At 37.8% G+C, this 21,025-nt stretch overlaps 1 protein-coding gene across 1 annotated transcript in view; it reads left to right on the top strand.

The window, feature by feature from the left end:
• Window positions 1–6,327: 6,327 nt before the first annotated feature.
• The window catches only part of RFC1 (replication factor C subunit 1), a gene marked incomplete at its 5' end in the record, with an annotated part of 37,608 nt that continues 22,910 nt past the window's right edge, over window positions 6,328–21,025 (top strand). The window contains 4 exons of the mRNA XM_081999337.1: window positions 6,328–6,363; window positions 7,149–7,277; window positions 9,461–9,536; window positions 11,605–11,724. Of these exons, the coding sequence (XP_081855463.1) occupies window positions 6,328–6,363; window positions 7,149–7,277; window positions 9,461–9,536; window positions 11,605–11,724 (361 nt within the window). The remainder of the gene's footprint in view (window positions 6,364–7,148; window positions 7,278–9,460; window positions 9,537–11,604; window positions 11,725–21,025) is intronic.

Below are 21,025 nucleotides of genomic sequence, written 5' to 3' on the forward strand. Positions count from 1 at the left end.
CAATAATCAGATATTCAGTAGGTTAGCAGAATCTAAACATCAAACAAGCAATTATTGAGAGAGGAATTTATTTTTATTGTTTGCCTGAGTTCATTCCCTCCCAATGTCCAGCGAGAACAAAATGATGAAGAAAATGAGAAGAAAACACACAAGATTTTATTAGCAATTGATTAGCAATTAAAAGGTCAGTGGGTGAGGATGGAGTGTGACTTTCCAGTTTCTCCTGGGCTCCTCAGATGTCGACTCTAATCTCTCCTACGCCTTAACGCATGGGACAAAATACTGTAGAGCAAGCAAAGCCTGACCAGGAGCGAAGAAAGAAGGGACCAACATAGGTTTATTACAGGGAAATGGTTTTATGTGCTGCGCTTTTTCAGACCTGGCTCATGGTGGCTGCACTGCTGTTACTAGCTGTCCACGTATTTAGGATGCTGCGTTTGCCTCAGTGCATTAAAAACCGGTAAATCTCATGGAGGCCTGGCACTGTTCACTTGTGTTGAAACAGAGGCTATCAGCTCTCCTGCTCTGTCAGAGGTGACGGAAAACACACCTATTCTCTGCGGAGCTGCAGCAGCTACAAACCCACCATTTTGAGGCGAGCTTCCACGCCCATCCCTTTACCAACAGGCCAGGACCGGCGGTAGGTGCCCAGGCTTCCTGCCGAGGTTCAGCAGAGCGGTTAGACGCGGTTAAAACCCGCTGCAAGGGACACCGGCCGTTGACACCTCCACCGAAAGTAGGAGAGGGGAAAACAAGGGTGGGCAGGGCAGGGGAGGCAGCGCCCCGCCACTGCCGCGCCCCGCGCCACCACCAACGGCCGCGGGGGCACAGCGGCCGCCGCCCCTCCCCGCCGGGCCGGGCCGGGCCGGGCCGAGCCGGGCCGTGCCACGCCACCTCCCCGCCCGTCGCAGTTGTGACGCCAGCGCTGCGCGCCGAGTTGCGGGAGTTGGCGCGAAGGCGGCGGGGGGGGGTGTGGGGTGTGGGCGGGAGGCATGGAGCCGGAGGCGTCCCGCTAGCGAGATAAACCGCCGCCGGCAGCATGGTGAGCGTGCCGCACCGGGGGCCGTCCCCGCCGCGGTTCTTCACCCGCGGGGGAGGGGGGGAAGGGAGTGTTGCGCAGTGTCCTGGCGGCAGGGCCGGGTGGGTGTCCTCCCGGGCGCGTTGCCGGCAGCCCGGCGGCCGTTGGAGCTCGGCGCGGGGCTGAGGAGCCGAGCTGGGGTCCTGGCCCCGGAGGGCGGCCCCGGGTGCGGAGGCCGCGCGCTGCGGCGGGAGCGGTTGTGAGGCTGCGGCGGAGAGGCCGCCCGCCCTGCCGCGCCTCCAGCAGGGCTCGCGCGCTTCCCGCCGCTCCCGCCCTGCGGGGCCGAGGCCCGGCTTCCCACGCGTGCCAGGAAAGTAAATCCGCGGCCGTGGGAGTGCCCCCCAGTTTTTCCTTTGCCCCCGAGGGGTAAGCGTCTGTGTCTCCCCAGCTTCCCGCCCGAGAACGGGTGGCGAGTGGGGCGCGGGCCGCGGGCTTGTCCGGGCGGTGGAAAGGCGGTCAGCTAACGTCTCTCCAAACGCAGTCTGCCGAAGTTTAAACTCCTTTAATTTCCGTAAGAGCATACACGAGGGCGTTTCAGCTGCCGAATTGGACAGAGTGCCGTATTGGCAGAAAAACAGTTTTAAGTGGGAGGAAAAAAAGAACTTAAAATACTGGAAGTAGACACCTGATTATAAACAATGAAGGATGCAACCCTAAATAGGTTGTAAAGAATTGGTAAATGTAACTACATACATGTTTATGTGTGTGCTTTCCGCAGTGCTGCTTGCTTATGCAGCCATTGTAAGATGGTATCCCCCTCTTCATCTCTGGCACAGCTAAATTTGCTTGTGCTCAGATGAAGTCTGTGCAGATGATTTACTGGCTTAACTACAGATGTGGTTCAAAGCCACCTAGGTTCAACTTTGGTTTTGGACTCTCTATAGAACTGAACCTTGTTTATATCTTATACCTGATGCTCAGCAATGATGGGCAACGCCATTTGAGTCTTTCACAGTACTGCCAGCACTAAGAATACTGAAACTATTAAACCGTGATATTTTCATAGTTTATTGGGTGTGGCTGATGACTTTAAATTTATGTACAAGGACAGGTCTGCCTCTCTTGATGCCCTGCCCCCACCTCTTCAGAAAAATGATTTTACTGGAAGACTTCCTCCTTTCCCACCTTCCTGGGACAAAGGCTTTCTCTGTGTAGTCTCTGTGTAGTCTCCTCCTGAACGCCACACACCTTGCAATGCCTGTCCGTTTGCTAGGAGGGAGGAAGACCACCCATCATTTTGGGGAGAGGATGAGTTGCTTCAGCTCTTTCCCTTTTCAGTGCTCAAGAGAAGAGCCTGTACAACCATCACTGATGCAGCTGTGGAGGTAGAGGCAAAAATACAGTGATGTTAGTAACCGTGTAGCTTGCTGGGCGTGTGCAGTGACAGCACAAGCACACTGGAACTTAGTATCATACCCTTGTAAACAGACTTTTTTTTTATGTAGCACCAAACGTAAGTAGCCCCTGTTGGGTTGGTTCTGCAGCATCTCAGCTGTGCTGAACTAATGTGTATAGAGTTACGCAATGAACTGATTTGCCTTAGAAGGGATTTATATTTCTTTTACCCAGATTAGCAGCCTGACCCCGTTCCCAAGCAGAGCGCTGTGCTGGTACAGCTGAGGGAATGACTGACTGAAGTAGGGGCTACTTCAGCTGCCTCTAGCTGAGGGGGGGGCATTCGTATGGCCAGAGCTGTAGCATCAGCTGGTGTGTACTTAGGACTGTGGTACTGCTCGAAAAATACTGTATTGTACCTATGCTTCAGTTACCGCTATTAGTAAACATTGATTAAGTACAGTTATTCAGGCAAGTATTACTGGTTTCACTGAAGTGATACTATAAATTTGATTTCAGTTAGTGCAATTTTCTGGACACACCAGATGTCAGAGCTGACGTTTGCACAAAACTCGCACTGAAATAGGCAGGCTGTAAATACATACGATTCTTTTGATGCAAGGCCCTCATGGACACGCTTCAGAATACCTGAAACAAGGTGCATTACTTTCTATTGCAGTTATTGAGCTAGGCTGGTGAAATTCAGTTTTCCATCTCTTACTGTATTTTGAGGTGCAAAGTGAATTACATGATGTTATTTTGGAAAATATTCCGCCACTGGACACTAGTCTTCTAAAAACACTGTGCCTATGACGGTTAGGTTGAGATGGTTCTGTCATTAAAGTGTTAGAGTAGTTGATTGAGTAGTTGGTTCAGGATGCTTTTGAAATGCAGGAAAAAACCCTGTATGGAATGTTTATGACTTTTATAACTGACTTTTTTGAGCTGGGTATTTACTAAAGTCTTAAAAGTCACCCTGACAAACTCTTTGAGTGACCAGTCTTTGTACTACCTAACAAATAGGTTTCAACTTCTATTCCTGTTATTTCTCCTCAGTAAAATGGACAGATATAAATCTTTCAAGAGAAAACTTGCAACTTGGCATGATTAATTGCTATGGTCTTACTATTATTGCGTAAAATGGAGGGTTTGAAGCAGTAGTCAAAACTGGCAAGAACTAGATGGGCACAGCCATTACTGAGATAATACAATTACAAAGATAGCTCAGCAGGAAGCAGTGCACCTGAGCGCAGCTATTTAGGCTGTTCAGCTGTTATGCATCAACTGCTCCTCTAATTTAGCGAGAGTGATCAGCAATTCTTACATAGTTCCACCTTCTGCTTAGGTGGAACTGCTCAAAGTTACGTGCCTCATTGCTTGCTGCTGAAGCACCAGTGGGGAGCCATGCTCATATAGCCTTGCATCTTTAATTTTAGCCTTCTGGGCAAGGGGACCACCTAGGACAGCCATGCTGGTGATTGTATGTCCAAGATACACAAGGCTGATGACTCCTCCTGGTTTTTGGGGGAACATCCTGGAAGGAAACTTGCCAGTTACATTGGTAGATGCTTTTCCTCGCTTGAATGAGCACAGATAAAAACTAACCGTATGCAGTTTTGCAGTCTGGTGAACTGATATATATGCATGGTATTATATAGCAATAAGATGGCCCATCAGGGGATGTTACATAGATAAACCCAGAATGGAGGCAAGGGATCCTATCTGGAATCTAAGCTTATATAATGCTTTATAAATAGTCTTCAAACTTGTAGGGTGGGAATCAGTCTGATAGATGCTTGTATTGATTCATTTCCGCAGTTAGTTATGCAATGAATTAAGGACTTATCTGCCATCTCTTAATAAATGTCACGAAAAATCTGCCTCTTAAGATTCTTGAATAAAAGCTTCACTGAAAGGTAACTTTATTGTTGCACTGTGGCATACTTTTTTCCCAAGCACTTCTGAATTCACTGTCTGTTATAGTCCAGCAGTGGCTAACAAGGTTACCTTCTGAAGAGCAGGATAGCTGAAGAAGATTGGAGGATTTATAACTCTGAAGATTGAAGAAGATTGTACATAGATGTCAATTTTCCTTTTTAGCTTAGGGCTGTGTAGTTTAGTCACTCAAGTAGATGGTTGCTATGGCAAATTAAAATTTACTACCCAAATACAGACTTTTACTCAGAAACCTCTAGGTGGCTTGTGTGCTTTAATATTCACAGTATTTTCTGAAAAACTCCCTAACACAATCATGTAACATTAAAAGAAAAGGAAAAAGCTGCCATTTCTTGGTGACTGAAGTGCAGCCTGCATCAAGAGAATGCAACAAGTTGTGTTAACATAGGGAGGCAATTTTGGAGTGTGTAACATCTGTACCACCACAGTATTTTCAAAGTAAAAATAGTATTTGTATGGATGGTGCTTTCTTAATAAATGGGTAGAAGATGTTGCTTTGAACAAAAAACAAAAAAAGAAGTTTATTCTCATTTGACCTGTTAATCTAATGAAGTACTACAAGCATTATAAAATGTAGTAACAGTTGACATTTATTTTAGCTGTTTATGAAGTTATTTTGGGGGAAAACAACTTGTAAAAGTTGATCCTGATTAGATACTATTTTTTAAGAGTTTGAAGTGGCAGTTTAGGTCTTCTTTATAACATGTTCAACGTAGCAGGGCTTATAGCTATGGCATTCATTTTGTGAATTTAAGGTATTTATGAAGAGCTAACTTGATATCTCATGAGAACTGATAAGGCAGAAGATAATAATGTATACATTATAATTTGGGCCTTAGCAGTTTAGGAACTGTGGTGTTAAAATAGTGGAAATTCTTCCCCCCAGGAAGAATCTGGGGCAGACAGGTCAATTTCATATGTTTTCTTTATTACGTCTGCATTTCATAAACCAGGATACGATGGTATTTCCCTGTATAAGTCCATAAAAAAAAATCTAATATTAGTGCATATGGTGTTTGCAGAGCAGCTCACTTAACTAGTTAACAGTTTTTAGTTAAAATACTGGAATGAATAGAGCGTTGTTATTGATCTAAAATTAATTATTCTCCAAATATTTTAAGCCTGAAAGTAACAACTATAAAAAATGAAAACAAGACTTTAAAGTCACTTTATTTTGCAGTGTTGTGCTAGTATTCAAATTATTTTACTACATTAAAAGATCTAATGAGACTTGTAATCATTTTTTCTGTTTCCTGTGTTACCTTAAGCCTAAAAAGAAGTCAATAATAATGTTTGAGTCCACAAATCTACTTTGAGGCTTTTTAAATAGATGCTTTCTTCAAACCTGTTAGCTATAAGTATTGGCAGTCAAAACTTCAGAGCTTATATAGTACTGCATTTATATTGTAGGATTACATGTAAAATAGCAGAGTGTTGAAAATTTATGCCTCAAGGCATAAATTCCATAGATGGAAATGTGTGAAGTCTCATTGAGGAAGAATGCTTCCCAGTCTACTATTGTCTGTTTGCTGAAACTATGTTATTATATGCAGGTAAAACAAAGAGTCTAAATTTTTAGAGGAAACAACATTCCTGCTTCTAGAAAATTGTTTTAAGCTAAATATAGTAAGTAAATCTATACATGTCCTATATTTTGTGTATGCTTTCAAATTACATATTCAATTGATTTTAAGCCCATAGGCTCTGATAAACCGAATCCAAATTGGCAGGCAAGTGACTGGTAAGATAAATGGAGACAGAAACACCCCTTCTTATCAATCAGACTTTTCTGGAGATCTCTTAAGAATTTACTACTGTACTTGTAGTTCCTTATAACCATCAAAAACTACCCAGATGAACTCTATGATGGGGAATAGCTATCAGCTGAGTAGAATATAGTCCTGAACCACACCCTTTACCTGCTATATATTTAGGCCATATGAAGTACTTTCTCTAAAATGGCTGCTACCACTGGAGGTAGTGATGCCAACCAGGTATATGTTTTCTCAAGTTCTTTTTAATAAAACTGAAATGCTAGATTTTCAACAGAAGTCAGATTTGGTTTTGTGTGTACAATAGTGCTTTTTTGAAACTGAAACTTCAGCTGCTGATTTTACATATTTAGAAAGCTTTTTATGGTTGTACTGTGGTCAGATAATAAAATAAGGTTACAAAATAGACCTCTTGGAGCTATTTGTATTATGTTCTTTCTCTTTTTTTATATTTTAATCTGTTTCTTGCTGGCTAATTTTTTTAGTGAGATGAGAGTTACTGTCCTAAATTTATGAGAAGGTGGAGGATGTACTATGTCCCACTACTTAACTGCTTTCTAGCTCTTGATGCTTTTCTGTCTTTCTACCTTGGACACTGCATTGTAGCTGAGTTGATCACTTTAACTATAGACATACTTTGGGTTATGCTTGTAATGATTAATTGGGGGAAAAAAGGAATTCTAATTGTACATCTGTCTTAAGTTGCTGTATTTCATTGCTAGTGGAACTTTGTTTTGAAGTGTGTATTGGTGAAGATGCCCAACTAAGAGAGAAATAAACTTTTTTTTCATGATTCAAAGACAAGAGGGGGTGGTGCTGTGTCTGAGCAGCTATGTTTAACTAGCTAAGCTTTGTTTTCTCAATTGTAAACAAAATTTCTAGACCAACAAATACTATAACAGAGGAGCTGCTGAGAAAGTAATTTAAGTGTATTGCTGTTTTGTAGTGTGACTTCCAAGAGCTATCTGTATTTAAAAAATGTATACATCTGTTTTCCCTTTTATTAGGATATCCGGAAATTCTTTGGCGTTGTACTTCCTGGAAAGCGACAAGAATGTGAGGCTGTGAAAAAAAGTGAAAAAACTAAAAATGGTGAAGGGCCCTCAAGTGGGAAGAAAAGGGGAAAGGAGGCTAAGGTTAGTTTTTCTTTTCTTATTTGTGAAGAGCTTTGTTTCTCTGATGTAGGATTGCTTGTATCTCTAGCTTTTTTTTATAGTCATAGTTCTCATATACTCAAAACCCAGACTATATGTCAGTTGTTTTTATAGGCATGTGAGGAAACTACTACTTAATGTTAACTTCTAGGAGCAAAATTTTGTAGGTAGTGAAGAAAATAGCTGATCTTCAAAATATTTGAATTGTAGGGCAGAGAAGGGGGAGATAGAAGTTAAAATGGTTAGGTGCTAATGTAGGCACAATCTGATATATTTGAAGTTATTTTAGCTATGGCCCACGGTTCTCTGAGTAGCTCTGCTTTTTTAATTTTTAATTTAATTAAGATTGAGGCTTATGCACAGTAGATATAGACATATCATAAAGATGTCATGCTTTCAAGTAAGGTAAAAGTCTGTGATGTAAGTGCTCTCTGACCAGTTTTTTAACCGGGGCTTTTTAAAGGCAGTGTTAATGTTTCCCTCACGGGTGTGTTTTAAACACCACTGGTATGCAGTGACTTGTGTAAACCTGTTGCAAAGACCAAATTCTGTAAAACGACAAGTTAAAACTAGATTGGGTTCTACTCCTGGAGGACTTTTCATGTTAATCATCTGAACTGGTATAAAAAAGAAAAGTATGGCTAAAGAGGGCTTTAAAATCACTTAGGGAATGGAAGGATTTCTAATAGGATGGAATGTTTAACGTGAAGCATTGCGATGAAGAAATAAGATGTTACTTAAGGTATTTTGGTTGTATAATTTAATTGTCTCAATGTGAAAATAAAGGACCATTGAGTGGAACTGAAAGACACAGCAATTATATGATCTATTACTTTTACTTTGCAATTCTCCAATTACATAAAGGATTTAACAGGTTTCAGGTTAGAATTGCATGTGAGTTATAAAACGTGCAGTTATGTGTATCTAGAATTATATTTTTAGACGCATTTACAGCTGTGCATGACTACATGCTAGTAGTGTGCATGCTAGTTTGGTAGGCTCAGGAAACTTCCTACCTGTGCAGCTTGTGATTTTCCTAAATATCTAAAATGTGTCAATGTTTTAAAGAAAAAAAAAAAAATTACCTTGAGACAGTTTAATACTAGCTGCTGCTGGATAGAACATGCTTGTTGACTGTGGCCATTGGTGCAGTGTCTTACGGTACTGCTTAACGGGTGAGAGGAGAAGCTGCAAGCAGTCACGACAACTGAATTTAAAATCAGTTTAGCTTCAACTGTTGTGTATGCTCTTTTCCTTTTTCAATTGTCTATATTTTATTCTGAAGTTGTGTTGAATTCCGGTGATTACAGCAAAGCCATATCTGGAATGGAACCAAAAGTGAAAGCAGAATTCTGTACAAGTAACTTACTGGCCTGTATGACCTCTGTTTCTGGCAGGACCATGCAATTTCTTAGAATCACAGAATCGGAGAATCATTTAGGTTGGAGAAGACCTTTTGATCATCAAGTCCAACTGTTAAACTAGCATTGCCAAGTCCACCACTAAACGGTGTCCCTAAGCACCACATCTACATGTCTTTTAAATGCCTCCAGGGAAGGTGACTCAACCAGTTCCCTGGGCAGTCTGTCCCAATGCTTGACAAGCCTTTTGGTGAGGAAATTTTTCCTCATATCCAATCTAAACCTCCCCTGGTGCAACTTGAGGCCATTTCCTCTTGTCCTGTGGCTTGTTACTAGGGAGAAGAAACTGACACCCACCAGGCTACAACCTCCTTTCAGGGAGTTGTAGGGAGTGATAAGGTCTCCCCCGACCCTCCTTTTCTCCAGGCTAAACAACCCCAGTTCCCTCAGCTGCTCCTCATAGGACTTGTGCTCTAGACCCTTTTTTGGATTAAAAATCAGAAGTGCTTGAAAATCCGTTTGATTTACTTTAATTGGCATTAAACTTGAATATTTATTCTCAACACAATCACCTATGGTTTGCTTGGAGCATGTTTACCTTTACTGCTGCTGTTTTTTCCATACTTCCACTGCCCTGCACCTTTCCCCCTCCCACCCATCAGTTAGCACAAGACTGTAAATGCAATATTGGGAAATAAATAATTTCTGCTGGAATTTGTTTGAAACTCATAAATTTGAATGTGTAACTGAGTAAAAGCTGTAAAGACCTGTTTACTGGTTGAACTAATGGACTGTTACTCTTAGGTGAATAATTCACCCAGTGAAGATGATTCCAAACAAAAGCGGACAAACAAGAAAAGAAGAATAATCTACGATTCAGGTAGCGTTCACAGTTGTTTCTGAATGTTCCATTGTATCTTTTGCATCAGCGTTCAAGGTCAATTAGGTAAATGGTAGATCTGAAAGAAAGCTGTGATTGTTTGTTTTTCTTAGTAAATGCAATTAAAAACATTTTTCACAGTAATTATTGCTGCATACCTAAATATATTTCGTAATACTGAGTGGAGTATGTGCCATGCATGTAATATACAGTGCAAAGTAACTTAACAAAACCTCTCTTTTTAAAAAAACAAAACAAAACTGAAAAAAACTAAAGCCACAAAAAATAACCCACCAAAAAAAAGTTCTGGTAGTAAATTCTATCAAAACTCCAGAACTTTTTTTTGTTGTGAAGACATATAAATTGTGGGGAGTTTTAGGTTTCCTATTCTGTTAGGGATAAATAACATCCTACACTGAGTACAGGAGGCTGATCACATACTATAATTTCACATTTCTGTGTGTTGTGTGAACATACTATAGTGTTAAAAGGCTGACTTGTGTTTCCATATGTGTCTTTCTTTATTAAAAAAATCTAGTAAATATTCATCACATAGTTTTAAATTTACAGTATGGAACACACATATTCTTTGGAATATTATAGTACGGGAATCTGTCTTAAAAACAAAACCAAAAAACAACAACAAAAAAACCCAAACCAAACAAAAAACCCCCAAAAAACCCAAACAGACAAAAACACAACCAAAAAAAAAAACCCCATCACCAAAAACCCACCCAACAATCAAACAACAAAAAGCACCCCCCCCCCGAAAAACCCTCAAACCCTTGCCTGTCAAGCTACGTTACTTTAAAAGGTTGAAATTTATAGTTTAATCTTTCTGACCTGTCTCTTTGTTTGGATTCTGAGTCTTGAATAGTTGTGGTGAAACTAAAAAAGATTGCAAGAGTTTCTACAATTTTTGACACCTACTGAAAACTTCAACTTGAATTTTTAGAAGCAATCTTAACAATAGAAGATTGCTTCTCTTGTAGAAGAAAAATATCGCATACGTATCTACCAAAATAATGCTGTTATATCTGGAAAAATGTGTTCAAATGTTCAGTTAAACTGTTCTGTAAAGAGTTCCTGTTTAGCAGTGAGGAACAGCAGTAGAAACATTACTGCATTAAAAGGTGGACCATAAAAGTAGTACATAACTCAACTGCTACCTTTGAAGTCCTGATATTGTCTGGAGATTTTGCAAATTCTAGCCTATTAATAGCAGGAGAGCAGAAGAGAAACAGTGTTCTATCTTTTTTGGCAGAGAAGGGACTCGAGTCAATTGACCATTGCTGTGCTGCTTTTTTCTTTTTATAATTACAATATATATTAGTGTTTATCATGGAAAATTGAGGCTCTGAAGGGTAGTCCTCCTCACTTGCTAGTTGTCTTTGCTTCTTCATTTTGTCCTGCTTACTCCTTTGGATGTAGGGATACATAATCCACAGTGGTGTAAGTTTGGCATCTTGACAACTTTTGGGATATGGAGACTGGTTGGTGAGGTGAGTGACAGTCTACCAGTGTTCCCCTGAAAAATGAGAGTACAACCTCAGTGATCTGTTTTAATCTGTTGTGAGCTTTTGAAATAGTTGTTGTGGAATACACCAGCGTAATATAATACCATATAAATTTAATCAGGCTAATGAATCTATGTTAAAAAATTGTTGTGTTCTTTGGGGTTTTTTTGTGTTTTTGTTGTGGTTTAATTTTTTCTTAATTTTTTTTTAGTAATTTGATGTGGTACTCTTGATAGTTGCATTCCTTTTCAGAAAAGTTTTTGTACAGGCATAGGAGTTCTTGGAATAAGTAACAAAATATTTCTTGTTATGTAAATAAAAAACACTGCCTAGACTGAGTTCTGACCAAATTTTCATTTAGTCGTGTATATGCTAGCTAGGCTATTAGCTGATGGAGAAAAATGAAGCTGTGCTCTGACCTTCCATATGATACCTTTTTGTAACTGAGTTGAATATAGATGAACACATGTTAATTTATTTTATGTGATCTATTACTTAAAGCCTGTATGTATGTGGAGGAAATCTACATTTATGTTGTGGTCAAAATACAGATTCAGAAGAGGAGGTGCAGTCAGTGAAAAAATCCAAGAAGGCATCTGAGAAAAAAGCAGCTACTTCAAAACTTGATAAAGTTCTAAAGCAGGATCCTGTTGTTTATATTTCAGAGACAGGTAATGGAAGAAATACATCATTATATGTTCACTTGTAGTGGGGTGGATTATGTTACAACTGGGATGGATTGTTTGACTGATAGACTCTTAAATATGACCATAAAACATAATACTGAGAAAGAACAACATAATTTGTCTTAAACAAGCTAATCAGAAGGACTTCAGAAGTTTAGCTCCAAATATTGGAAAGTCAGGAGTGGCGTAAAACTGAGGTGATGTTGGGTAGTGGCTTAGGGATATAATTTAATGACCTAACACTTCTCTACTTAAGAATATTCCATAGATTTAGGAGAAGGAATTAAGTAAAGAAAGTATTTTTAATGTAGTTAAACTGCTCACTAGCACGTTTTGTGAAGTAACTGTTGGTTACCATAAATAGGTTTGAAAACCTGGGTTTTTATTTTATTTGGTGTATGACCAAATTTTTGTTGGTCTTTAATCTCTGCCTAATATGTTGGTGACTGCAGAAGTTCTTGGGTTTTGTATTTTTACTTCCTTATCAACACAAACAATTTTTTTGAAAAAACATTATTTGTCTATTAGACTTCTAAGAAGAACTGGGTTTGGAAAAAAAACAGTTGTTACAAAAACTTGCATTGTACCTTGTATATACCATGCTATATGATGCTTCTCAGTCCAGGATTTCAGCTTTCTAAATTCTGGAGCTATTTTTGTTCTTGGGGGAAAGGAGTGAATGTAGTTAACCATTCTTGATCATTTTCAGGTCTCCTGTAGCCTTCTGAAAAAACTGTGACAGTGATTAACTGCTAAGTTCTCAGCAGAATTTTGTTTAGATTTAGTCTCTTTTTTAGAAGCTGTATTGTTAAACTAAAAATACAATCTTAACTCAAGCCATAAGTACCATTTAACTCAACAGATAAGGGCAAATTCTGTCAGTCTGAAGAGTCTTATGTGTTAATTTGTTTTCATGGTTTGCATGATTCTTGTTCCTTAGTGTTGCTTTTTGTGTGATTCTTGACCTTGGTGCTCTCGAGGAGTTTGACTGAATTTACAGGGGAGACATTCTACTGTTACGGAAGTTTCATCCTGCAGAATTCTCATTAAATGTGTCTCCTTCCCAGCTTCAAAACAAAAAACTGATAGTGGTTCTCTGCTGTCCCCTCCCCTCCCCCTGTGTTCTTAATTCTATTATGAAACAGTTTTGTTTCCATTTGCTTACAACATACTGTGCATTTTCCTCTACTAAATTTGAGATGTTGTGGAAAAGTTTCGGTGGCATTAGCTATGATTGTTTGATGGGTGAACATCAGTTTTCGTAGACTCAGTCTTATTTATGAATCAGGCATCTTTAAATGATTTATGAATCATTTATGAATCGGGCGTCATCACCAGCATAGTGGAAAATACTCAGGTTTTGTGAATTCTGTAAGAATGGATCTGTGGAAGAAAATTAACAGACCTTCTAATATTTAGCTTAATATTTCAATACTTCTTGGAGATGGGCTTTAACACTCCTTTTCTGGCATCTGAGAACAGTTGGCTGAATGTTCTGAATGTTTATGCATGTGCATTTTTTGTTACGGTTATGCATAATTTTTTAAACACATTTGAAATACATGTGAGTGCTTGCAACTTCAGGGCTGATTTTACTACTGGTTGTTCTCTTATTCCATCTTAAAGAGATCTGTTAGTAGCACTGAAGCAAAGATTAAGACTATATGTGGGCAGAAAAAATTCACTTACTGAGATTCTGATGATAGGGTGAAATTTGATTTGTGTCTTACTGAATGGCATAGATTGGAAGAATCTTAAATTTGACTCAGTTAATTTGATATACTAGCAACTTTTTGAATAGTCTGCTGTTCAGAGCTGATAGTTTCCCAACTTAAATCTCTTGTCATGTTAGGTTCATGTTTTTCTGATTTGCCTTTAAAACATAAAGGTCTCTTTCTGTGATGGATCTGTTGTAATTTCCCACTGACTTGTTATAATACAGATAAACTTAAGTATTTTGATAGTGGATACTGGTTACCATACTCTGATCACCTGTGCAACACAAGCTTTAGCATTTCCTGAGAGTCGTACCACTAGGTGGACACATTTTGGTTGCAAAGGTATTTCTTACAGTTTGCGATGCATTTCTCTCTCCTTACTGTTCTTAGGCTTGAAATGAGACAGACTTTTTGCCAGTTGCTGCTGTGATTAGATGTACTTACTACATCTGGTCAGAGTTCAGCGGAGGCTTCTGTATTTGTCTTCTAGAGTAGAGTTCTTTACTAGCCACAGGACTTGCCCTGTATGGATTCTTAGAAACGGTGATAAAATTAACAGACTTTAATCCAAATCTATTTTGATAAAACATGTTTTTAAGTGTTAGAATTCCAGGAGTTCTTCTGTGATACCTCTTTGAGTTTTAGAATACATATTTGGAAAACAGGACACAGTCCCTGGGTATAGCATTTTTTTGGTAAGATCATTGCTGAATATCAACATTGCCTCCCTATAATCATATCATGTATTCTTAAAACAAGAAATGGTTGTTTGCTGCAGTATCCTATTAGAAGTGTGGCTTAGCTGGCTTTTTTTATACCTTCTTCCTCTTCAGGCTCTAATTTTCAGAATCGCTGTTTCTAAGATGGATTGTGCTTATTTTACTTGGCCTAGGTATTTCACCTGGCATTTAGCTGTACTATGTCATGTACTCAAATGAGCTCAATTTTCCAAAGTATCCTGAACAATTTACTCATCTTGTGGGTCCTTGTACTCAAAACTTCGTTTCCTTTGACAGTTTTGCCAACAGTTATTTCCTAATTAAAAAAGATCCTTAATAGCATTGATCCCAGAGTAGATAAATGATCAGATTCTTGGGGAATAAACAGTACGTATTCAGGTTCATTATGCAATTCAAGGTGGTGTAATCAAGTTTTTCTGCATAGGGATACCATGAGAACACTGGTCAAGGTTATTAGTGAAATCCCTCAAAACCATGGCTCAAGGTTACTCTTATCTAAAGAGCCTAAAGTATACACAAGGTTGACTTAATAGTCTATGACTAAAACAATGCCTTCATAACCTTGAGACTTAATGCTTTAATTTAGTTTATATTTAATCTGTATAAATTGTTTTTTCAGCTTAATGGAGCTGTCAAGCTGAGTATGTTTTAACGATTGGTTACAGCTGTTGATTGATTGATACAGCTGTTGGCTTGAGATAAATGTGTTTTACAAAAATAAGAACATAGAGTAGATTGAAAAGATCCTAATGGAATTTGTAGACATTTGTCCTTTTCTTATTTTTAGTGTTATGCAGCTGACAACTTAAATCAAGAATACAATTGTTGGACTTGCCCAAAAGTCAGTCTCATTCTCGAGGCCTCTGTCCATGACAATGTGTTTGAAAAAGCCTTTTGGCATTAAGTAGTCAGTAAAAGCTTGGTAGTTAATTGCCTCAACCTATTTTTCAATTTCATTTGAAACTTTTTTCCCCTTGTTGCTTGAATTTCTTTTCGGCTCTTCTATGTAACTATGTGGGATATAGCTTTCTTGAAAAATGTTGGGGGAATTAACTTCTTTGGTTTGTATAAGACTGGATTGATGAGATTATTGCATTGCTTTGTTTCTTACTAGCTTGTGAAGTTGCCTTTTTTTTAAAAAGCAAGAATAGTTGCTCTTTGTAATTCTATAAGAAATACTTTGTTAATGTTGAAACAAATTTAATTTAAATAAAAATTTAGTTTATTGATGGCCAAAGATAAAGTTATTCTAGAAGGTAACAAGGGGAAAAAGAGCCCTTTTTTTGATAGAACAGTCTTAGGGGATTGGGAAAAAATCCAAATGTTTGTTGTACTTGTTAAAATAACACTTGGTTTGACTGTTTAATGAAGTATGGAACCTTGAGCTTTGTTTGTGTAAGATGACCTGTTATTATGATGTGTTGAACCTCATCTGGTTTCATCACAGGTGGTTATTTGGCAGGAGTTGCGACTTCACCTTTAGTGAATACTTAATCTATCATATACATCATGTAGAGGTAATTATCTATATGTAGCAATTGCCTTGATTGCTTGAATATTGCAAAATATAGTATAAAAAAAGTGCGCTTTGTTCTAGCGGTAGGCTAAATTATTTATAAAGATAGAAAAACCAAAGTGGTAGAAACTGGGTGGGATAGAAGCTAGGACAAGAAGAATAGCTTGTGCATGCTGAATATAGAGAATACTGAGAGGTGGTGGTGGGGTGTGTTTGTGAGGGAAACAAATAACTGATTTTTCTTCTCTGGGTTTTTAGTTTGTTTAAGTGCTACTACTGGTGGCAAAAAAAAAAAAAATCCCCACATCCAAACACTAGTTCAAATAAGCAGCAGCTTGTTAGTGAATAAGCATGTCTTATACTGAAATAGGGGAATAAGAAATTGGCAGTGTTACTTCCTGGGCATTACTAGCATTGTTATATACTAATGGCAATTGCTACTCTTATGTGAAAATGCGTGAAGGTGATAAGTAGTGCTCTATGTACCAGCTTTCCTCTAAAATGTGTTATGAAAGGTCAGTTGAGAATATGTAGTTGAACCTTAAGGGAGGTTGACTTGAAATGCACTTGAGGATTGAGAGTATAGGTTCTGGCAGAAATCATATGAAGAACCAGGGACTAGTGTTGCAGGTATTTAGGAGCAAGCCCCATTAAAATGAATTAGTTTAAGTTTGTGAATACCAACAGTACAACATAAGGGTGGTGTAATGGTAAATGTGCTGTTGTACTCAAACTTTTAAGTGGTGAGAAGAGTGTTGTATAAACATGGTAAATGTATGATAGTATCTGGCTTCTTTGATCTGGAGTTGCATCCCTGAATAGGGGAGTAAGTAGAAACCAGAGGTATGGACAAAGTAAAATTTAATCTTAAAGAGGTGATCTTTTTTTTTCCTTTCTCTACAGAATCTAGGACAACAGCAATATTGAGAAATAAATGTGGTAACTTTTGAATAAAAAATTAATACGATTAATTTATTAGAAGACAGAGTGATTACTTTAGGATTACTTTGTCAGCCTGTATATCAAACATAGCAGGACATGAAATACATTCATTACAGTTTAATCTCTGTAACAATTGCTGCTTAGGTTTTAAGTTTTTAAAAATGGCATATTGTTTCACATATTTTTACAAGAACATGGTCATCTTTTACCACTTCTTGGAGGTGTGTTAAAAGATGTTGTGGTCAAGCAGCTGACTAGCTGTAGTACTGTGCTGTTCGCTTGATATGTTTGGATTGCAAAATGATTGTTTTAATTATCAATTTATTTTGAGGAAACTTTGTGGAAAAATAATTTTCATACAGACTTCGTGCTTGTTCCTTCTTTAAAAAATGGCTTCTGTGTGAAAACTATGGATTCTGTAGGTTGCTTTCAATAGTTTAAAGCCCAAACTATTTTAAAATCAGTTTAGAAAAGGAAACAGGTTTCTTTTCAAATGGAAGTGTGTTTTTTTGCTTGTTTATTTGTTCTAATAGAACTATCAGGGTTTGGGTGGTTAATATGTATTGATTTTAATGGGAAATACAATGGCATAAAATACTACTTTTTATAAAAAAAACTTTAGGCATGTAGCAGACTGGACATGAGCCTCTTAAATTGGCAGCCCCATGTGCTGCTACCCTACATTATAATTGAAGATGAAGGGAATAATTTTGCAATTTAATTTGGATGCCAGAGTTAACGCTTTTTAATCCCTTTCTTCCCCTGCAAAGCAGCATGAAGTGAATTCTCCTTTTTCTGGTAGCTGAATGCAGAAGTTACCTTGGATAAGTGTAGGAAGTCTATTTAAATTAAGGAACTGACATCATATCCTTAATCTAGTGTTAATTTTATTGCCTGATAGTTCTGTGGAGATACCTATTTTTGTAAGCATTATACTCTTCCCTGACTGCAACAAGCGCTTTTATTGGGTTTTCTTTCCTTTTAATGTTTCAGTTGAAATTTTGCATACAGTGACTTGCACATATGCAAGCTGTGTTGTCTTTTATTACAGAAATGTTGAGAAATATGCACACATTGTAAGTATATTAAGTACCTTGAGCACTTAACATTTTATGTTTCTTGGAACTTCATTGTATGTCTTGCATGTTGTGTGCCTAATCTTTGATGTTGTACATCTATGTTGTTTTCTGACTGAGCTCTGACTTTATTTTTCTCACCCTGATACTTTGTCTCCTTATGCCATCAGTGTGGTGAAACACAACAAGTATGTTTTGCTGGGTATTTATGTGCATGTCAGAGCAAGGTGACATTAATGTTCACAACACTATGTAGCACAGGGAAGTAGAAACAGATCTTAGAAGGGGAATATTTAGGATAGTACCATGGAAATCATAGTGTAGGGAACAGCCTTTTTCTTTTCAATCAGTTAATGTCTGTTTTCCTTTCCATCTCCAGCGTGACTTGTGAAGTCAGTTGAAGACTAGGTAGATTATTTTTTTTAATACTTAAGCAGATTTTAATGGTTTTAGTCCTGTAAGTGCAAATTAATCTTATTTCTTCTGTGCCGTGTGTCCTACATAAGGCAGCACATTTTTAAGGTCAGACCTAAGATGGTAACACAGAGGTAGTACTTAGTAATGTTTGTATTTTTATGTACTTTTATGTATTTTTAGTACTTTTATGCAGGTTATTTCTGCTTACAAAGCTGCTATGCCATTAAAAAAAAAAGCAACGCATTGTTTTTTACTGTATCAGTAATTCATATACTGTTATTGTAGGCATTTAGATGGTATGGATACAAATAACTTATTTGCAGGTAGCTTTGTGTTTTGATTTTTTCTTATGCCAGTTATGGTTCAGAGTTCACATGATCAGGTTTTTTTAAATGGTATAGTTATTATGTGGTGCACCTGTGATGTTATAACTTTGTAATTTTTCAACAGTTAAATTTTTAATATGTAGGAGGTTTGTCTTTTTTTACAGGTTTCTTGCAGGTTTTTAATTACTTTCACGAAGCCTGTGAAAATGGATGGCAGATTTTTGCACTCAAGTATACGCAATGTTTTCAGAACATAATGTGAACTGCAGGAACTTTTTGAAATTCTACTTTTTGTAGAAATGTACACATACTTTCCTGTATGAACTTTTGTGACTGTAATTATTTATAAATAGATCAGTTAATCTGCTGGATTATTTTTTTCCTTTTTGCTAGACTAGTTCATTTTGTCTGAAACAGAACGCCGTCTTGCATGGCTCAGTATGTTGAGCTGCCTGAGCTGCAGCTGGAAAAAATGAATGCATTTATACTTGCTTGGATTTTTTTCAAGTCACTTTTTTCCTGTTTCCTAATTATTAATTTGGTGTTACTGAATATTCCTATCATGCAGTAAACTTTGGGCAACTAAACAAGAACATGAAGTTCCATTGCATGGTAAGGATTCAGCTCTGCTTTTGTGAAAGGATAAAGCTGCTATTATGGTACAAGTAACCAGTTCAAGCGGATAAAACTCTAGAACAAACTGGAGAGAGTTAATGGACTGGTAACTTCTAGTTGCATGCCAAGGTAATACAGGCTGCAGTTTCTGTGGCAAGTGTGAGTATTGCATTTGGAAGGAGTTGCTGTAATTGATGGTTTTGCAGATGAAGATCACTTACTTCAGTTTAAATATATTCAGCCTTTTCATATGTTTTAATGCTCCTAGAACTTGTTCCTAAAGATATTTTTAAAATACAAGTGTACATATTTGACTAAGAATTTTATTTGGCACAGACTGGATAAAAAGGTATAAAAGACTATGGAGTTTGGTACTAAAGTGTGTCATTACAATTAGACATGGCAGTTACTACATTGAGGTCTTGGATCCCAGAACCTTTTTCCTTTAAAGAGGAAAATATGACAGAAGCAGCTTCTTGAAATTATCTTCGATAACTGGAAAATCCAGATGTTAGTTGCTTTCAGGGGAGTAAAGCAGGAACGGTTCTTGTAAGCTTTATATTTTTATAAGAGCATGGAACCTTGACATGTCAATATAGGCAAAGTGCTAACAATTATGGTACAAAGTGCGTGTGTATAGTACATCTAAAATCAATTAGCTTGTTGAGAAATGACATAAAATCTAAATGACTGTACAGACCACTTTTTAAAATGTAGGTTGCAACTACTGTGGGTTTTAAATGAGGAGGAAGATAGAAAAAAAAATGCATTTTGCTAGTCACACATAGCATCTGTTCTTTTTGGAAGGAGTTACAGGGGTTGAGTTTGAACAGACTTGCTGGCTTTTTTGAGAAGTGGTGGTTATTCTTAAAGATTTACTTTAAGCAAAAGGTGAATACAAAACTCAGTCCTACCAAGTGTTGGGACTATTGAGTACTGACCAATGCATATTTAAAATAATCAAAACCTGATAAAATGACTTCTTTTCATACAAATGCTATTTTCTCCACCCTTAGCTTGGACAGCAGTACCTATTGCTCTAGACTGCAAGTTCTTTAGGACAGGAACTGTTTTAAGTACTTGTGCAGATGTGGTGCCATTGAAATGGAAGAATGTTCAGAATATTGTCATTTTATGCAAGTAATGTAGATTTAATGACTTTTGGGTAGGATATAGTCCTTTTAGCTCCATATAGAAATCCTTATGTGATAGTCTGCAAACACCAATTTAACATACATTTATCATAATAAGTACAAGTTATTTGTAACCTGTAGATGTCCTGCCTATATTTGGAGTTGATTTTATAACATCATAGCAAGAAGTTGTCTCTGCCTTAAACATTTTGCATTCTAAACAGAATAGGAACCAGGGAATTATATTCTATACTGATGAGGAGCTCAAATAAATGACGATGAATAAAATACGTTGTTCTGAAGGCCTTCTGAGGATCTGTCTGATGCTGCTGCTTGCCATTGTCCCTTCCTGCAATGGATTGTTCCCTTTTTAGATTGGCTGAGGTAGTTCCTGAACCTGAGCCTTTTAAAGGGATCTGAATTTAAATAAATGTTTAAAACAGCCTAAATAATTTTCATAGATCTTGGCTAGGGAACAACCACACATGTTGCTCTGTAATCAGCAGGCAAAACCCTGTTGAGAAAGGGTGAGGATAGGAAAGGGGAAGAGTAATAACAAACAGTTCCAGGTGGGCTGCAGGCATTAGTTTATTAACCTCATTGTGCTACTGCTAGAACAGTATATAAAATGAAAGCCAGGTGTGCTTTAATGTCATGGAATAGTTCTTAAAACCTTGGATTTAACAGTTGTTTGTTGCTAGGGAAGTTTGTCCTTGTACATTGCCTGGCATAATAGGTCCTTGCTTCATTTGTAGTGTTTGCATCCAAAATAATTAAAAGCAATCTCCTGTTTGTTGTGCCTG

This window comes from Phaethon aethereus, assembly GCF_964289735.1.
Source record: "Phaethon aethereus genome assembly, chromosome: 4".
Taxonomy (NCBI): domain Eukaryota; kingdom Metazoa; phylum Chordata; class Aves; order Phaethontiformes; family Phaethontidae; genus Phaethon; species Phaethon aethereus.